Source organism: Bos mutus, chromosome 3 (assembly GCF_027580195.1).
Source record: "Bos mutus isolate GX-2022 chromosome 3, NWIPB_WYAK_1.1, whole genome shotgun sequence".
Classification (NCBI taxonomy): domain Eukaryota; kingdom Metazoa; phylum Chordata; class Mammalia; order Artiodactyla; family Bovidae; genus Bos; species Bos mutus.
In genome coordinates, this window is record NC_091619.1 from 11249667 (window position 1) to 11265446 (window position 15780).

At 46.0% G+C, this 15780-nt stretch overlaps 1 protein-coding gene across 1 annotated transcript in view; it reads left to right on the top strand.

The window, feature by feature from the left end:
- The window catches only part of STYXL2 (serine/threonine/tyrosine interacting like 2), a 66957-nt gene extending 53551 nt beyond the window's left edge, over positions 1-13406 (top strand). The window contains 3 exon segments of the mRNA XM_005907607.3: positions 10062-12782; positions 12785-12834; positions 12836-13406. Of these exon segments, the coding sequence (XP_005907669.2) occupies positions 10062-12782; positions 12785-12834; positions 12836-12883 (2819 nt within the window). The 3' untranslated portion in view covers positions 12884-13406.
- Positions 13407-15780: the final 2374 nt, after the last annotated feature.

The window sequence follows — 15780 nt, forward strand, 5'->3', positions numbered from 1 at the left end:
GAAAACAGAGACATCGCTTTGCTGATAAAGGTCCATACAGTCAAAGCTATGGTTTTTCTAGTAGTTATGTATGGATGTGAGAGAAGGCTGAGCATCAAAGAATTGATGCTTTTGAATTGTAGTGTTGGAAAAGACTCTTGAGAGTCCTTGGACTGCAAGGAGAGAGATCAAACCAGTCAATCCTAAAGGAAATCAACTCTGAATACTTACTGGAAGGACAGATGCTAACGCTGAAACTTCAGTACTTTGGCCACCTGATTCGAAGAGCTGACCCACTGGAAAAGACCCTGATGTGGGGAAAGCCTGAAAGCAAAAGAAGCAGGCAGCAGAGGATGAGATGGTTAGACAGCATGACCAACTCAATGCACATGAATGTGAGCAAACTCCAGGAGACGGTGAAGCACAGAGGAGCCTGGCTGTGCTGCAGTCCATGGGGTCTGAGTCCTACGTGACTTAGTGACTGAACAATAACACATATGCATGTATATGTATACATATATAGAGAGACAGAGACAGAGGCAGCGAGAGGCAGAGAGAGTTCAGAGAGAGGGAAAATATTTTTATATATGTGTATTTTTATTAAATAATTCATGTGTTACATATATGTATAGATAATTATATATCTATATAAAATGATTTTCTCTTTTCAATACTTAAAAAAACAAAAACCCTATTTTTAAGAACGTATTTCTTCTGACTAAAATAGACTTGGGCATGTCTGCCTGGTGTCTGTGAGAGAGGGGATTTCTCCCGCTGCTTTTCCTGGTGCTATCCACCAACCTCTTGGCAGAGCAAGGGAAGCACAGACTCACGCAGCATCCCGGGTGAGAGAGGTAGTTCGCACAGTGGAAACGTATGCCCAGAATCGCAAGAAGCTGCCCAAGGGTGGTGGCGTGGACGTTCAGGAGCTGCTGTGGCTGGAGCAGGGAGTGTCCCGTCGCGGGGAAAGAGAGGCAGTAGCACTCCCTCCAGGGCTGGTTCTGCACCCCCAGCTCCCCCGTCCCACCCACAGTGGTGCATCGGGCCTTCCTGCCAGTGTGGCAGCTGAGCTGGAGCCAGCCTAGACCGTGGGTCAGCCAGGTGGTCCCCATCTCCTGCTTGGCCTGTGTGTCCTGCGGACCATCCCCCCTTCCCTTGCTACTATGAACTTCAGCCTCCCACTCCCTTGTCTCAGCACCCCTGCAAGCCGGGGAAAGGACAACATCCTTTACAGTGGTTGCTGCTTTTGTGGGTAGTTCCTACCTCCCAGCAGACCTGGAATTAACCTCCTGGACCTTAGTTTCTGTGATTTTCTCCACTCTAGTACCAGGAGGAAAATGAAATATACTCCTGGTGCTGGGCCTTTTACCTAATAATCACAGTGACCCCTTGAGAACATGTTATTTACCTTTTACAGATGGCGAAATCCCCACTCATGGACGCTTAAGTGACTGAAAGTGAAAGTCACTCAGTCATCTCCGACTGTTTGCAACCCCATGGACTATACAGTCCATGGAATTCTCCAGGCTAGACTATTGGATTCAGTAGCCTATCCCTTCTCCAGCGGATCTTCCCGACCCAGGAGTCCAACTGGGGTCTCCTGCATTGCAGGGGGATTCTTTACCAACTGAGCTATCAGGGAAGCCCCTAAATGACTGAAACCATGTAATAATTAAGATCCCCTTGGTTGCTAGTAAGGGGAGGGATTGCAGGCAGGAGGAGAAGGGGACGACAGAGAATGAGATGGCTGGATGGCATCACTGACTCGATGGACGTGAGTCTGAGTGAACTCCAGGAGTTGGTGATGGACAGGGAGGCCTGGCGTGCTGCGATTCATGGGGTCGCAAAAAGTCAGACATGACTGAGAGACTGAACTGAACTGAACTGCACTGGTTGCTAGTAAGTGGAAACCATCTCAAACTACTTAACAAGCAGCAAAGGCATTAACTATAACAAGACAAGAAGAAATCCAGAGACAGGAATGTGGCCTCAGGATGGTCTAGAACAAGGACTGGACAACCTCAGGACTCTTGGTTCCATTTCCTCTTTCTCTCTACATCGAGAGCATGGCCCTCCACAGGCCTGGCAATAACTGCTGATTTTCTTCCTCAGTTCCATTTCCACATTCCCTGGAGAGAGAAGTTGTCAGACTCTGGTCCTTTGTCTACCCTGAATTCTATCCACAGTGAAAAGGAGGGTTGACCTCTGGGCAAGTACTTTTCATTTTCCTGAAATGCAGAGAGAGAAGAAAGTTCTGAGGGAAAAGAGGATTGTGAACTGAGAGGATACAACACAAACTCCTGCCATACAAAGGCATACTGATCGTGTGAGAGAACTTGAACCCAGCCTTACTCAAGTCCAGGGCTCTCTCCACTAGCAGTACTCTTCAAATTTTTAAGCACATCTAGACAGACTGAGATGCGAATCCGAGTTCTTGTCTGCAGAGCAAAAGAATGGAATCCATGAACATGCAAACATTCAAGAGAATAGAATTCATTAAAGAGGAGGAAAGTATAAAGCTCTCAGCATAGACACTGAGAGGGGGTAAAGAGTCCCCCCAAGGTGGGACTTACAGCAGTTTTTATATCCTTCCTTAAATCACATTATTTCTAACCAATCAATTTAAAGGTCAAGATACTTAACATCTTTATGGCTTCTCTTGGGGGCTTCCCTGGTGGCTCAGAGATTAAAGCGCTGCCTGAAATGCGAGAGACCCAGGTTCGATCCCTGGATCGGGAAGATGCCCTGGAGAAGGAAATGGCAACCTACTCCAGTATTCTTGTCTGGAGAATCCCATGGACAGAGGAGCCTGGTAGACTAGAGTCCACGGGTCACAAAGAGTCGGACACGACTGAGAAACTTCATTTCATGGCTTCTCTTGATCCTTGGATTAAGTCACCATCCTTTTTCATGCCCTCTGACCATTTTACCATGGACCAGACATATGGGTTTAAGATTAATGATCCCCAGTTGTTCTACACTGACTGCCTAGAAATTTGTACCTCAAGACTGAGCCCCGACACCCCCAAAATCAGCCCCCCTATTGATCAAAATGATGGCTTCAAATTTTAGAAAAAGACTTCCTTCCTCAAGCCATTTTACTGCTGGAGAGTTTTCATCACAACCAAACAAATCTACTTTCACTTCAAAATGAAAGGCACCCCCTGAAGTTGATATCAGGCACAAACTATACCTTAGTGTGGCCTAAGAAAATAGAAAATCCTTCTGCTGCTCTGGGTGAATTGGGTGGGGACCCCTGAGTCTGACCCACCCAGCCTTTCCCTTGTCCCTGAGGCAGCCCCTGAGTCTCCTCAGAGGAATCCCAGGTGCAAGGAACATAATATGACAAAGCACGGATGGCAACCTAGGCTCTACCAGACTGAGTCTAATTGTATTCAATATTTGATCCCCTTATGAGGAAGCCTATTGGTTTGTGTCCTGAAGTGTCTTGAACTGAGCTGGCCTAGTAACCACCTCCAAAAAAATGGAGTGAGTCTTCGGTACTCACAGTAGTAAACTGCTGCCTAGTTTGCCAGTTAAAAGTGACAGCTGAGCCCTGAGCTGGAAGAGGAAGGGGATAAGACGTTGAATCTGTAGATGCTTTTTTAGTGGCCTTGATTCTTTCAGTTAAGTTCAGTGGCTCAGTCTTCACTGACTCTGTGACCACATGGACTGCAGCACAGCCAGGTTCCTCTGTCCTTTACTATTTCCCAGAGTTCACTCAAATTCATGACCATTGAGTTGGTCATGCTATCTAACCATCTCATCCTCTACTGCCCCTTCTCCATTTGCTTCCAATCTTTCCCAGCATCAGGTTCTTTACCAATGGCTCTTTGCATCAGGTGGCCAAAGTATTGGAGCTTTAGCTTTCGCATCAGTCCTTCCAATGAATATTCAGGGTTGATTGCCTTTAGCATTGACTGGTTTGATTCCCTTGCAGTCCAAGGGACTCTCAAGAGTCTTCTCCAGCACCACAGTTGGAAAGCATCAATTCTTCAGCACTCAGTCTTCTTTATGGTCCAACTCTTATATCCGTACATGACTACTGGAAAAAACATAGCTTTGACTATATGGACCTTTATTGGCAAAGCAATGTCTCTGCTTTTTAGTATGCTGTCTAGGTTCATCATAGCTTTCTTTCCAAGGAACAAGCTTTAATTTCATGGCTGTAGTCACCATCTACAATGATTTTGGAGCCCAAGAAAATAAAGTCTGTCTCTGTTTACATTTTTTCCTCATCTATTTGTCATGAAGTGATGGGACCTAATGCCATGATCTTAGTTGTTTGAATGTTGAGTTTTAAGTCAGCTTTTTCACTCTCTTCTTTCACCTTCATTAAGATGCTCTTCAGTTCCTCTTCAATTTCTGCCATTAGGCTGGTCATCTGCACATCTTAGGTTATTGATATTTCTCCCAGCAATCCTGATTCCAACTTGTGTTCATCCAGCTCGGCATTTTGTATGATGTACTCTGCGTATAAGCTGAATAAACAGGGTAGCAATATACAGCCTTGACATACTCCTTTCCCAATTTGGAACCAGTTAGTTCCATGTCTGTTTCTAACTGTTGCTTCTTGACCTACATACAGGTTTCTCAGGAGACAGGTAAGGTGGTCTGGTATTCCCATCTTTTTAAGAATTTTCCACAGTTGATACAAAGAGCTGACTCCTTGCAAAAGACACTGTGGCTAGGAAAGGTTGAAGGCAGGAGGAGAAGGTAACAAGAGAGGACAAATGGTTGGATGGCATAACTGACTCAATGGACATGAGTTTGACCAAACTCAAGGAAATGGTGAGGAAAAGGGAAGCCTGATGTGCTACAGATTATGGGATCACAAAGAGCTGGACATGACTGAGTGACAGAACAAAAAACATAGTCATAGGCTTTAGTATAGTCAATAAAGCAAAAGTAGATGCTTTTCTGGAACTCCCTTGCTTTTTCTATGATCCAATGGATGTTGGCAATTTGACCTTTGGTTCCACTGCCTTTTCTAAATCCAGCTTGTACATCTGGAAGATCTCAGTTCACGTACTGTTGAAGCCTCAGTTCAGTTCAGTCACTCAGTCATGTCCGACTCTTTGCAGCCCCATGGACTGCAGCACACCAGGCCTCCCTGTCCATCACCAACTACTGGAGTTCACTCAAACTCATGTCCATTGAGTCGGTGATGCCATCCAACCATCTCATCCTCTGCCGTTCCCTTCTCCTCCTGCCTTCAATCTTTCCCAGCATCAGGGTCTTTGCAAATGAGTTAGTCCTTCAGGGCAGGTAGTCAAAGTATTGGAGTTTCAGCTTCAGCATCAGTTCTTCCAATGAATATTCAGGACTGATTTCCTTTAGGATGGACTGGTTACATCTCCTTGCAGTCCAAGGGACTCTCAAGAGTCTTCTCCAACACCACAGTTCAAAAGCATCAATTCTTCAGCGCCCAGCTTTCTTCATAGTCCAACTCTCACATCCGTACATGACTACTGGAAAAAGCATAGCTTTGACTAGACAGATCTTTTTGCCAAAATAATGTCTCTGCTTTTTGATATGCTATCTAGGTTGGTCATAACTTTTCCTCCAAGGAGTAAGTGTCTTTTAATTTCATGGCTACAGTCACCATCTGCAGTGATTTTGGAGTCCCCCTAAATAAGGTCTGTCATTATTTCCACTGTTTCCCCATCTATTTGCCATGACGTGATGGGACCAGATGCCATGATCTTAGTTTTCTGAATGTTGAGTTTTAAGCCAGCTTTTTCACTCTCCTCTTTCACTTTCATCAAGAGGCTCTTTAGTTCTTCTTTGCTTTCTCCCTTAAAAGTGGTATCATCTGCATATCTGAGGTTATTGATATTTCTCCCAGCAATCTTGATTCCAGCTTGTGCTTCATCCAGCCCAGTGTTTCTCATGATGTACTCTGCATATAAGTTAAATAAGCAGGGTGACAATATACAGCCTTGATGTACTCCTTTCCTGATTTGGAACCAGTCCATTGTTCCATGTCCGGTTCTAACTGTTGCTTCCTGACCTGCATACAGATTTCTCAAGAGGCAGGTAAAGTGGTCTGGTATTCCCATCTCTTTAAGAATTTTCCAGAGTTTGTTGTGGTCCACACAGTCAAAGGCTTTGGCATAGTCAAAAAAGCAGAAGTAGATGTCTTTCTGGAACTCTCTTGCTTTTTTGATGATCCAGTGGATGTTGGCAATTTGATCTCTGGTTCCTCTGCCTTTTCTAAATCCAGCTTGAACTACTGGAATTTCAGAGTTCACGTACAGCTGGAGCCTGGCTTGGAGAATTTTGAGCATTCCTTTACTAGTGTGTGAGATGAGTGCAATTGTGTTGTAGTCTGAGCATTCTTTGGCATTGCCTTTCTTTGGGATTGGAATGAAACCTGACCTTTTCCAGTCCTGTGGCCACTGCTGAGTTTTCCAAATTTGCTGACATATTGTGTGCAGCACTTCCACAGCATCATCTTTTAGGATTTGAAATAGCTCAACTTGAATTCCATCATCTCCACTAGCTTTGTTCGTAGTGATGCTTTCTAAGGCTCAGTTGACTTCGCATTCCAGGATTTCTGGCTCTGGGTGTGTGAGTGATCACACCATCGTGATTATCTGGGTCATGAAGATCTTTTTTGTACAGTTCTTCTGTGTATTCTTGCCACCTCTTCTGAATATCTTCTGCTTCTGTTAGGTTCATACCATTTCTGTCCTTTATTGTGCCCATTTTTGCATGAAATGTTCCCTTAGTATCTCTAATTTTCTTGAAAAGATCACTAGACTTTCCTATTCTATTATTCTCCTCTATTTCTTTGCATTGATTGCTGAGGAAGGCTTTCTTATCTCCTTGCTATTCTTTGGAACTCTGCATTCAAATGGGTATATCTTTCCTTTTCTCCTTTGCCTTTTGATTCTCTTCTAGTCACAGCTATTTGTAAGGCCTCCTGAGACAAGCATTTTGCCTTTTTGCATTTCTTTTCTCTGGGGATGGTCTTGATCCCTGTCTCCTGTACAATGTCACTAACCTCTGTCCATAGGCACTCTATCAGATCTGATCCCTTGAATCTGTCACTTTCTCTGTATAATCATAAGGGAATTGATTCAGGTCATACCTGAATGTTCTAGTGGTTTTCCCTACTTTCTTCAATTTAAGTCTGAATTTGGCAATAAGGAATTTATGGTCTGTGCCACAGTCAGCTCTCAGTCTTGTTTTTGCTGACAGTATAGACCTTCTCCATTTTTGGCGGCAAAGAACATAATCAATCTGATTTCGGTGTTGACCGTCTGGTGATGTCCATGTGTAGAGTCTTCTCTTGTGTTGTTGGAAGAGGGTGTTTGCTATGACCAGTGTGTTCTCTTGGCAAAACTCCATTAGCCTTTGCCCTGCGTCATTCTGTACCCCAAGGCCAAATTTGTCTGTTACTCCAGGTGTTTCTTGACTTCCTACTTTTGCATTCCAGTCCCCTATAATGAAAAGGACATCTTTTTTTGAGTGTTAGTTCTAGAAGGTCTTATAGATCTTCATAGAACCGTTCAACTTCAGCTTCTTCAGCATTACTGGTTGGCGCATAGAATTGGATTACTGTGATATTGAATGGTTTGCCTTGGAAATGAACAGAGATCATTCTTTCATTTTTGAGATTGCATCTAAGTACTGTATTTTGGACTCTTTTGTTGACTATCATGGCCACTCCATTTCTTCTAAGGTATTCTTGCCCACAGTAGTAGATATAATGGTCATCTGAGTTAAATTCACATCCATTTTAGTTCACTGATTCCTAAAATGTCGATGTTCACTCTTGCCATCTCCTGTTTGACCACTTCCAATTTGCCTTGATTCACGGACCTAACATTCCAGGTTCCTATGCAATATTGCTCTTTGCAGCATCGGACTTTACCTCCACCACCAGTCACAACCACAACTGGGTGTTGTTTTTGCTTTGGCTCCATCTCTTCATTCTTCTGGAGTTATTTCTCCACTGACCTCCAGTAGCATATTGGGCACCTACTGACCTGGGGAGTTCATTTATCAGTGTCCTATCTTTTTGCCTTTTCATACTCTTCTTGGGGTTCTCAAGGCAAGAATAGTGAAGTGGTTTGCCATTCCTTTCTCCAGTGGACCACACTTTGTCAGAACTCTCCACCATGACCCATTGAAGCCTAGCTTGAAGGATTTTGAGCATTACCTCGCTAGCATGTGAAATGAGTGTAAATGTGCAGTAGTTTGAACATCCTCTGGCACTGACCTTCTTTGGGATTGGAATGAAAACTGATCTTTTCTAGTCCTGTGGCCACTGCTGAGTTTTCCAAATTTGCTGACATATAGCATGCAGCACTTAACAGCATCATCCTATTTTAGGATTTGACATAGTTCAGCTGGAATTCCATCACCTCCTCTAGCTTTGTTCTTAGTAATGCTTCCTAAGGCTCACTTGACTTCATACTCTACTCCAGGATGTCTGGCTCTGGTTGAGTGACCACACCATTGTGGTTATCTGGGTCATTAAGACCTTTTTTGTACAGTTCTTCTCTGTATTCTTACCACCTCTTCTTAATATCTTCTGCTTCTGTTAGGTTCATACCATTTCTATCCTTTTTTGTGCCCATCTTTGCATGAAATGTTCCCCTGGTATCTCTAATTTCTTGAAGAGACCTCTGCTGCTGCTGCTGCTAAGTCACTTCAGTCGTGTCCGACTCTGTGCGACCCCACAGAGGGCAGCCCACCGGGCTCTCCCGTCCCTGGGATTCTCCAGGCAAGAACACTGGAGTGGGTTGCCATTTCCTTCTCCAATGCATGAAAGTGAAAGTGAAGTTGCTCAGTCGTGTCTGACTCTCAGCGACCCCATGGACTGCAGCCTACCAGGCTCCTCCGTCCATGGGATTTTCCAGGCAAGAGTACTGGAGTGGGGTGCCATTGCCTTCTCTCTAGTCTTTCTCATTCTGTTGTTTTCCTCTCTTTCTTTTCCTTTGTTCACTCAAGAAGGCTTTCTTATGTCTCCTTGCTATTCTTTGGCACTTTGCATTCAGATGGGTATATCTTTCATTTTCTCCTTTGCCTTTCATTTTTTTCTCAGCTGTTTGTAAGGCCTTGATTCTTTAGTGGCTTGCTTACCTACCCCTAGTGACTGCTGGCCCTCGGTAATTGGCCTTTCAGCATTATTGGATCTCAGGTGCCCTCAAGTCTTGCCTGGGTCTCTGACCTGCTATAAGACAAAGACATAGCCTTAACTGATGCAAAGATATAATAATAAAAGCCACCCCCATCCCATATTGTAAGATAGGACTTCTGAATGATTTAATAAATATCCCTGAAGACTGCTGGAAAACAGATTGATGACAGCCTGGAAGGAGATCTCTAGTGATCCCAATGTGCATTTTAAACAGTTATTAGAACAAAGGCATAGAAGGCATGTTTGTCATTTTTATGAAGGAGGCAAGGTAGAGGGGGAGGTTGGGGAATCACTAATGTATTGAATGGTAAAGTTGAGACTTGCAAAAGCTTCTGTTAGGCTATAAGAACAGGCTATATTTACCAAAAGCATTCATAGGAATTTATACAACTATCCTTATGCTTTAAGAATGCTACAAGAAAAGAGAGACATGACTTAATAGCAGTTTTAGAAGGCTTTACAGGTTTCAGTTGATATAAACAATCATTTGAGTTCGTTGTATGACATATCCACCCACATTGCAGGCTCAGATGGCATCAGTGAAAGCCCAGTGCCTAGAACAAGAGTAACGAGGGGCCCACTCCACTCCATTTGGGTCATTCCAAACCTGAAATATCTTGTTCCACACTGACACAAATTCCTTTGGAATAAAGCTAATAAATCCAAGTTTGACCTGAAGAGAGTATCCACTCCCCAATCCTTGTACATGTTCAGAAAATGTTTCCACAAGCACAGGGTAGCCTCACTGCTCTGACTTCTGTAATATGGGGACAATGATGCTTGTCCCTAATGTGACTTGAGCATGGATGAATATGAGAGGCAAAGGAAACATACTAAATCCAGCACATCAAAACTTAAAAACAACAACAACAACAACAACAGCCAAACTATTGCTGTTCCATCACCATCTGCTGTGTTTTCTTCACAGGGAAAGTCCTGGTCAGCAGTGAAATGGGCGTCAGCCGTTCGGCTGTGCTGGTAGTAGCCTACCTGATGATCTTCCACAACATGGCCGTCCTGGAGGCCTTGATGACTGTGCGCAAGAAGCGGGCCATCTACCCCAACGACGGCTTCCTGAAGCAGCTCCGCGAGCTCAAGGAGAAGCTGATGGAGGAGCGCGAAGAGGACTTCAGCAGGGAGTGTGGGGAGGAGGCGGTGGAGGAGGGCGAGGACGCCGGGAGCACGGTGGCAGCCAGAGTGCACACCCTCACCGTGGAGGAGGAGGATGACGCTGCCAGTCACCTGAGTACCTCCTCCTTGGGGAGGGCCAGCCAGGCCTCCAAGCCCCTCACCCTTATCGATGAGGAGGAGGAGGAGAGGCTCTACGAGGCGTGGAAAAAGGGGCAGAGCCTCCCCACGGGCAAGGTCCTGCAGGGCGAGGACGACAGGTTCTCAGCCTCCTCTCGTCAAGGTGAGGAGCCCGAGGATGAGGATGTGGAGCGAATCATCCGGGAGTGGCAGAGCCGAAATGAGAGGTACCAGGCAGAAGGGCACCGGAGATGGAATAGGGAGGAGGAAGAGGAAGAGGAGAGCAATGGCAGCTCCTTCGTGACGAGAAGAAGGAGGCACACGCTGAGTGAGAGCAGCACCTCCGAGAGTGTGAGCAGCCATGACATCCGGGTCCTGAAGCAGCAGCTGCAGATGAGCAGCCAGAACCGAGGTGGGAGACGCCGCTCTGACTCCATGTCCACGGAGAGCACCTGGGACATGTGGGACCAGAGGCTGCAGGAGATTGAGAAGGAGGCTTCCCGAAAGTACCACTCCAGGAACAAGAGAGAGGAGGTGGACGCCAGCTCGGAGGTGGGGAGCAGGGTGCGGGAGGATGACGAGGAGAGTGTGGCCTCCGAGGCCAGCTCCTTCTATCACTTCTGCAGCAGAAACAAGGACAAACTCACCGCCCTGGAAAGGTGGAAGATCAAGAGAATCCAGTTTGGATTTCACAAGAAGGACTCAGAGGCAGGAGATGGCAGCAGTGAGCAAGGTGCGGAGGAGGTGGAGGGGGAGAAGAAAAACCTCTCTGATGTCAATCTGTCTGCCTACCAGGCCTGGAAGCTGAAACACCAAAAGAAGGTGGGCAGTGAGAACAAGGAGGAGGTGGTGGAGCTCAGCAAGGGAGATGACTTGGCCTTGGTCAAGAAGCGGCAGCGGAGGCTGGAGCTGCTGGAGAGAAGCAGGCAGACACTGGAGGAGAGCCAGTCAATGGGAAGCTGGGAGGCAGATAGCTCAGCTGCCAGTGGGAGCATCCCCCTGTCTGCATTCTGGTCGGCAGCCCCCTCAGTCAGCGCTGATGGGGACACAGCATCTGTGCTCAGCGCCCAGAGCCACAGCTCCCATCCCTCTCAGGCCCTAAGCAAAGTAGGCGGATGCTTGGCTTCCACCCCCACCACACCTCTACCTAACCTGCATGTGGGGCCTGGAGACACAATCTCCATTGCCAGCATACAGAACTGGATTGCCAACGTAGTCAGTGAAACTCTCGCCCAGAAGCAAAATGAAATGCTGTTGTCGCCCCGCCCACTGTCCGTTGTAAGCATGAAGGCAGCACCAGCAGGCAGCTGCCTAGGGGATGACCAAGTCTCCATGCTCAGTGGACAGAGCAGCTCTGCCCTGGGTGGCTGCCTGCTGCCTCAAAGCCAGGCAAGACCCAGCTCTGAGACCCAGTCTGTGTTGTCCTCCCATACCATGAGTGCAAGAGCTGAAGGTACTGGGAGCAAAGTGAAGGGGACCAGCAAGCCTATCTATAGCCTCTTTGCTGACAATATTGACCTAAAGGAGCTTGGCCGGAAGGAGAAGGAGATGCAAACAGAGCTGAGAGAGAAGATGTCCGAGTACAAAATGGAGAAGCTGGCCTCCGACAACAAACGCAGCTCCCTTTTCAAGAAGAAGAAGGTCAAGGAAGATGAGGATGAGGATGATGACGTGGGTGATAGGGATGAGGACACTGACAGCGCCATAGGGAGCTTCCGGTATTCTTCCCGCAGTAATTCCCAGAAACCCGAAACAGACACCTTCTCCTCCCTGGCCGTCTCTGATGGCTACGGAAGTGGCAGCAGAGCTGGCAGAGAGAAGGATAACAGTATTAATAAGTGGCTCAGTGGCCTCAGGACAGAGGAAAAATCTCCCCAAAGTGATTGGTCTGGAAGCTCCAGGGAAAAGTGCACCAGATCTTCCCTGATTCGGGAGACAGAGTCTAAGTCTTCCAGTTACAAGTTCTCCAAATCCCGGTCAGAGGAGCAGGACACCTCCTCCTACCACGAGACCAATAGCAACTCGGTAAAAAGCACTTCACGGTTCTCTGCTTCCTCCACCAGGGAAGGCAGAGAGATGCACACATTCTCCAGGTCCATGTTTAGTGAGACCTCAAGCTCCCGGGAGGAAAGCCCGGAGCCCTACTTTTTCCGCCGGACCCCCGAGCCCTCTGAAGGAGAAGAGTCCCCAGAACCACGGCGTCCAAATGGGGCCAGATCCAGGGACTGGGAAGATGTGGAAGAGTCATCCAAGTCAGACTTTTCTGAATTTGGAGCCAAGAGGAAATTCACCCAGAGTTTCATGAGATCTGAAGAGGAGGGAGAGAAAGCGAGGATGGAAAAGAAAGAAGAAGGGAGGTTTGCTTCAGGGCGGCAGTCCCGGTATTGGAGAAGCACTGACAGGGGGAGGAGGAGGAAATGGATGATGAAGCCATCATTGCTGCCTGGAGACGACCGGCAAGAAGAAACAAGGACTAAGCTGCAGAGAAGAAGGGAGGATTGAGCTGGGCAAAGGGAATCTGGGAGAGACTGAAAACACAGGGAGAAGCCTTACAGCTTAGCACAGAGCTCAAGACACACTTAGCCACAGCCCACCAAGGGACAAGGATGGGGAAAGGATCATATGGAGGGGCAGAAGTGAAATGAGCAGCACCAGGCAGGAAACCACCAGAGGTGGGGTAGGGAGGAAGCAGAGAAGGGGAAGAAGAGCATAAATGTGAGGTCCAAATGAGGGACCAGCTGAGGCCATTTCTGTTGCCCAATGCTTCTGAACTTTGATGCTTCACTTATGTTTGATTTTTTTCATCACAGACTAGAGATGAGCTCACAAAGGCGCTATAGTTTGTTGGAGACTCCAACTTATTCCAGGAAGGCTGTGAGTACAGGACATGGTTCTCTATGTAGAGGTTTGATAATGAGACCCAAGAAATCTATCCTGTGGCAAGTCTCACCTCTCCCAGCAGCTGAGTTCTGGTTGTTTCTTTTGAAAGTTTTGGATCTCCATTAAACTGATATGTTGTCAAGCATTTCTTCTTCATTCTGGTCACTTTTAACTCTTTGGGTATTAGTGGAAACCCACTTTAAGAGACACAGATGTGTTACCAAGAGCCACCCTCACCTTGTGCTACAAAAGCTGTCTCCAGACAATACCAATATCATCTTATATTAAAAATATTAATGTATAAAATATTATTTTAAAATAATATTTATTATTATAAGAACTAATAACCAAGTATTTAGTTTAGGATACAGTGCAATGGGAAGCCATGGGTCTCCTGCAATGCAGGCAGATTCTTTACCATTTGAGCCACCTGGGAAGCCCCAGGGAAGGGGAAGACATGAGGGGGACCCTTGAGAGTAACAGATGGAACTCAAGAGAGAAAGGTTTTGTAGTGGTGAGCTAAAGGTAGAGAGTCCCTCTGGAATGGCAGGGGTTAAAAGCAAACCACCATGAGGGAGAGAAGAAAAGAAGCCCAGCACAAGGAGATGGAGATGTATTTTTATGAGGTCTTGTGGTCATCCTTGCTTTTCATTCCTTTGAGGATCACTGGACAATGCTGTGGGCAGTCCATTTGATCCTTCTCTGCACTCTGGATGGGCTAGGTTGGTGAGATTTCTTATGTGTTGTTCCCAAGGATTTCCACCTTCCAAACACAGGTTGAATTGCCAAAGCAAGAGACATGTTTTGGGCACCTATCTCAAACATTGGGGAACTCATTTCTATAGTCCTTTCAACCTGGAGCATCTTGCAGGATTCGAAAACAGGCATGTATCTAATTCATGAGATATAGTTGGGAGGGCAGAAGAGGAATGAGGAATCCACCAATGGGGTGTATAGTAAGTGATCATTAATCATGTGATCATTTTTCCTAGAAACTGAGTTTTATAGGACGTGGGCATGGTGCATCTTTTCTACATGGATTATTAACATTACATGTTGCAGTGAGCATGAATACACCAAGGCAAAAGGAACAGACTTGAGCTCAAACCCAGACTTGCACATTAGCTGCTGTCAAAATAACTGAATTAATTTGCTCACTTTCCTTCTACCACATCAGCCTGCAGTTCAATCACTGATGGTGCTCATCTCCCCTTCACTAGCTGAGAGAGAATGAGGCCTTAAAAAAACACAGCTCAGTCTTTGTCCCATTTCCCCCTTTCCTTCTTCCTTTGCTCACTTTAGTCAGCCTTAGTCCCTAGTTTCCGTGCTCAACAGGTCGTTGTCATCATCTAAGACGGCACTATCCTCATAGGCAAGAAGGCTGGTTGTGGCTCATTTTACCTTCTGGGCAAGCTCAGAGCTTCCTCTCATTTTACCCCTATAGGAAAGTTTCTGACAAAGGCATAGACAATCAGTTGAGCATCCATTCTAGAAGACTGATCTTCTAGAGACAGGATTGGCAATATCCCTGGGACAACAGTTCTCTTTTTCTTTTCCTGATCTTCTTACCTTGAATTAGCGTGCAAATTGACCATCAATATTTAGAGACCCAAGTTCAGGGACTGAATTAACTGACAGGCCAGTTGAGCAGCTTCCCCCAGTGCCTGTTCATAAGGATCCAATTAACACAGATCTCTACACATGTCTTTTTTTACTAACCTAAGTGGGAAATAAATAAATTGATCTCAATCATGTCGAGAAACTTTTTAAAACTCTCTAGTCAGCCCTAACAGTCCACTGAGCAGATGTTGAACAAGCATGTTAAAGCATCTCAGTTTGAAGAGCCACCTAGTCTTTCTCCAAACCTGAATTTGAGCCTGGTGAACACGTACTAAAGAAATGACCTAGTCTGCTTTTAGTTGAGCTCCTAGGCTAGAAAGACAGCAATGGTCCTCATAGTCTGTATGTGGACTAGCTCAGAGGAGGAAACCCGAGAGAAGTCAAAGTCAAGACCTGCAGAAAGGCTTTTGCTTTTTGTGTCTCCAAGGATGGCTCCTTCAGGGTCCTGTGTTCAGGGAGGTGTCCACCTGAGAGTTCAGGATTCTGAATTCACCTGATTCCTGGAGTCCAGATTGTATTTTAGTAAATCACATTAATGCAAACTTTATATGAGTTATAATGAGCTTGAAGGAATAGATGGGGTTTGAAATGTTAGGATCCCAAGTGTGACTTCTGAATTAGACCCAATCTAGGATGATAGGGTGGACTTCAGCCTTCCAGTCTCTGAATGACATGAAAAGGTGTGTTTTATGTCAGTAAAGTTCTCAGAAGATGGCACACCCAAAGTGGACGATGAGAGTTCAGTGGGGGAACTATTTACAGAGGCATGGGCAGGGATAAGAGAGCAAACAGAAACAGTGACTCACCCATGCACTAGAAGAGTGGGATACTCATCCCCTCTTGGGACTGAGGGGGCAAAGTGAGGGAGCTATTTATAGGGCCAGCAAGAGCCATAACCA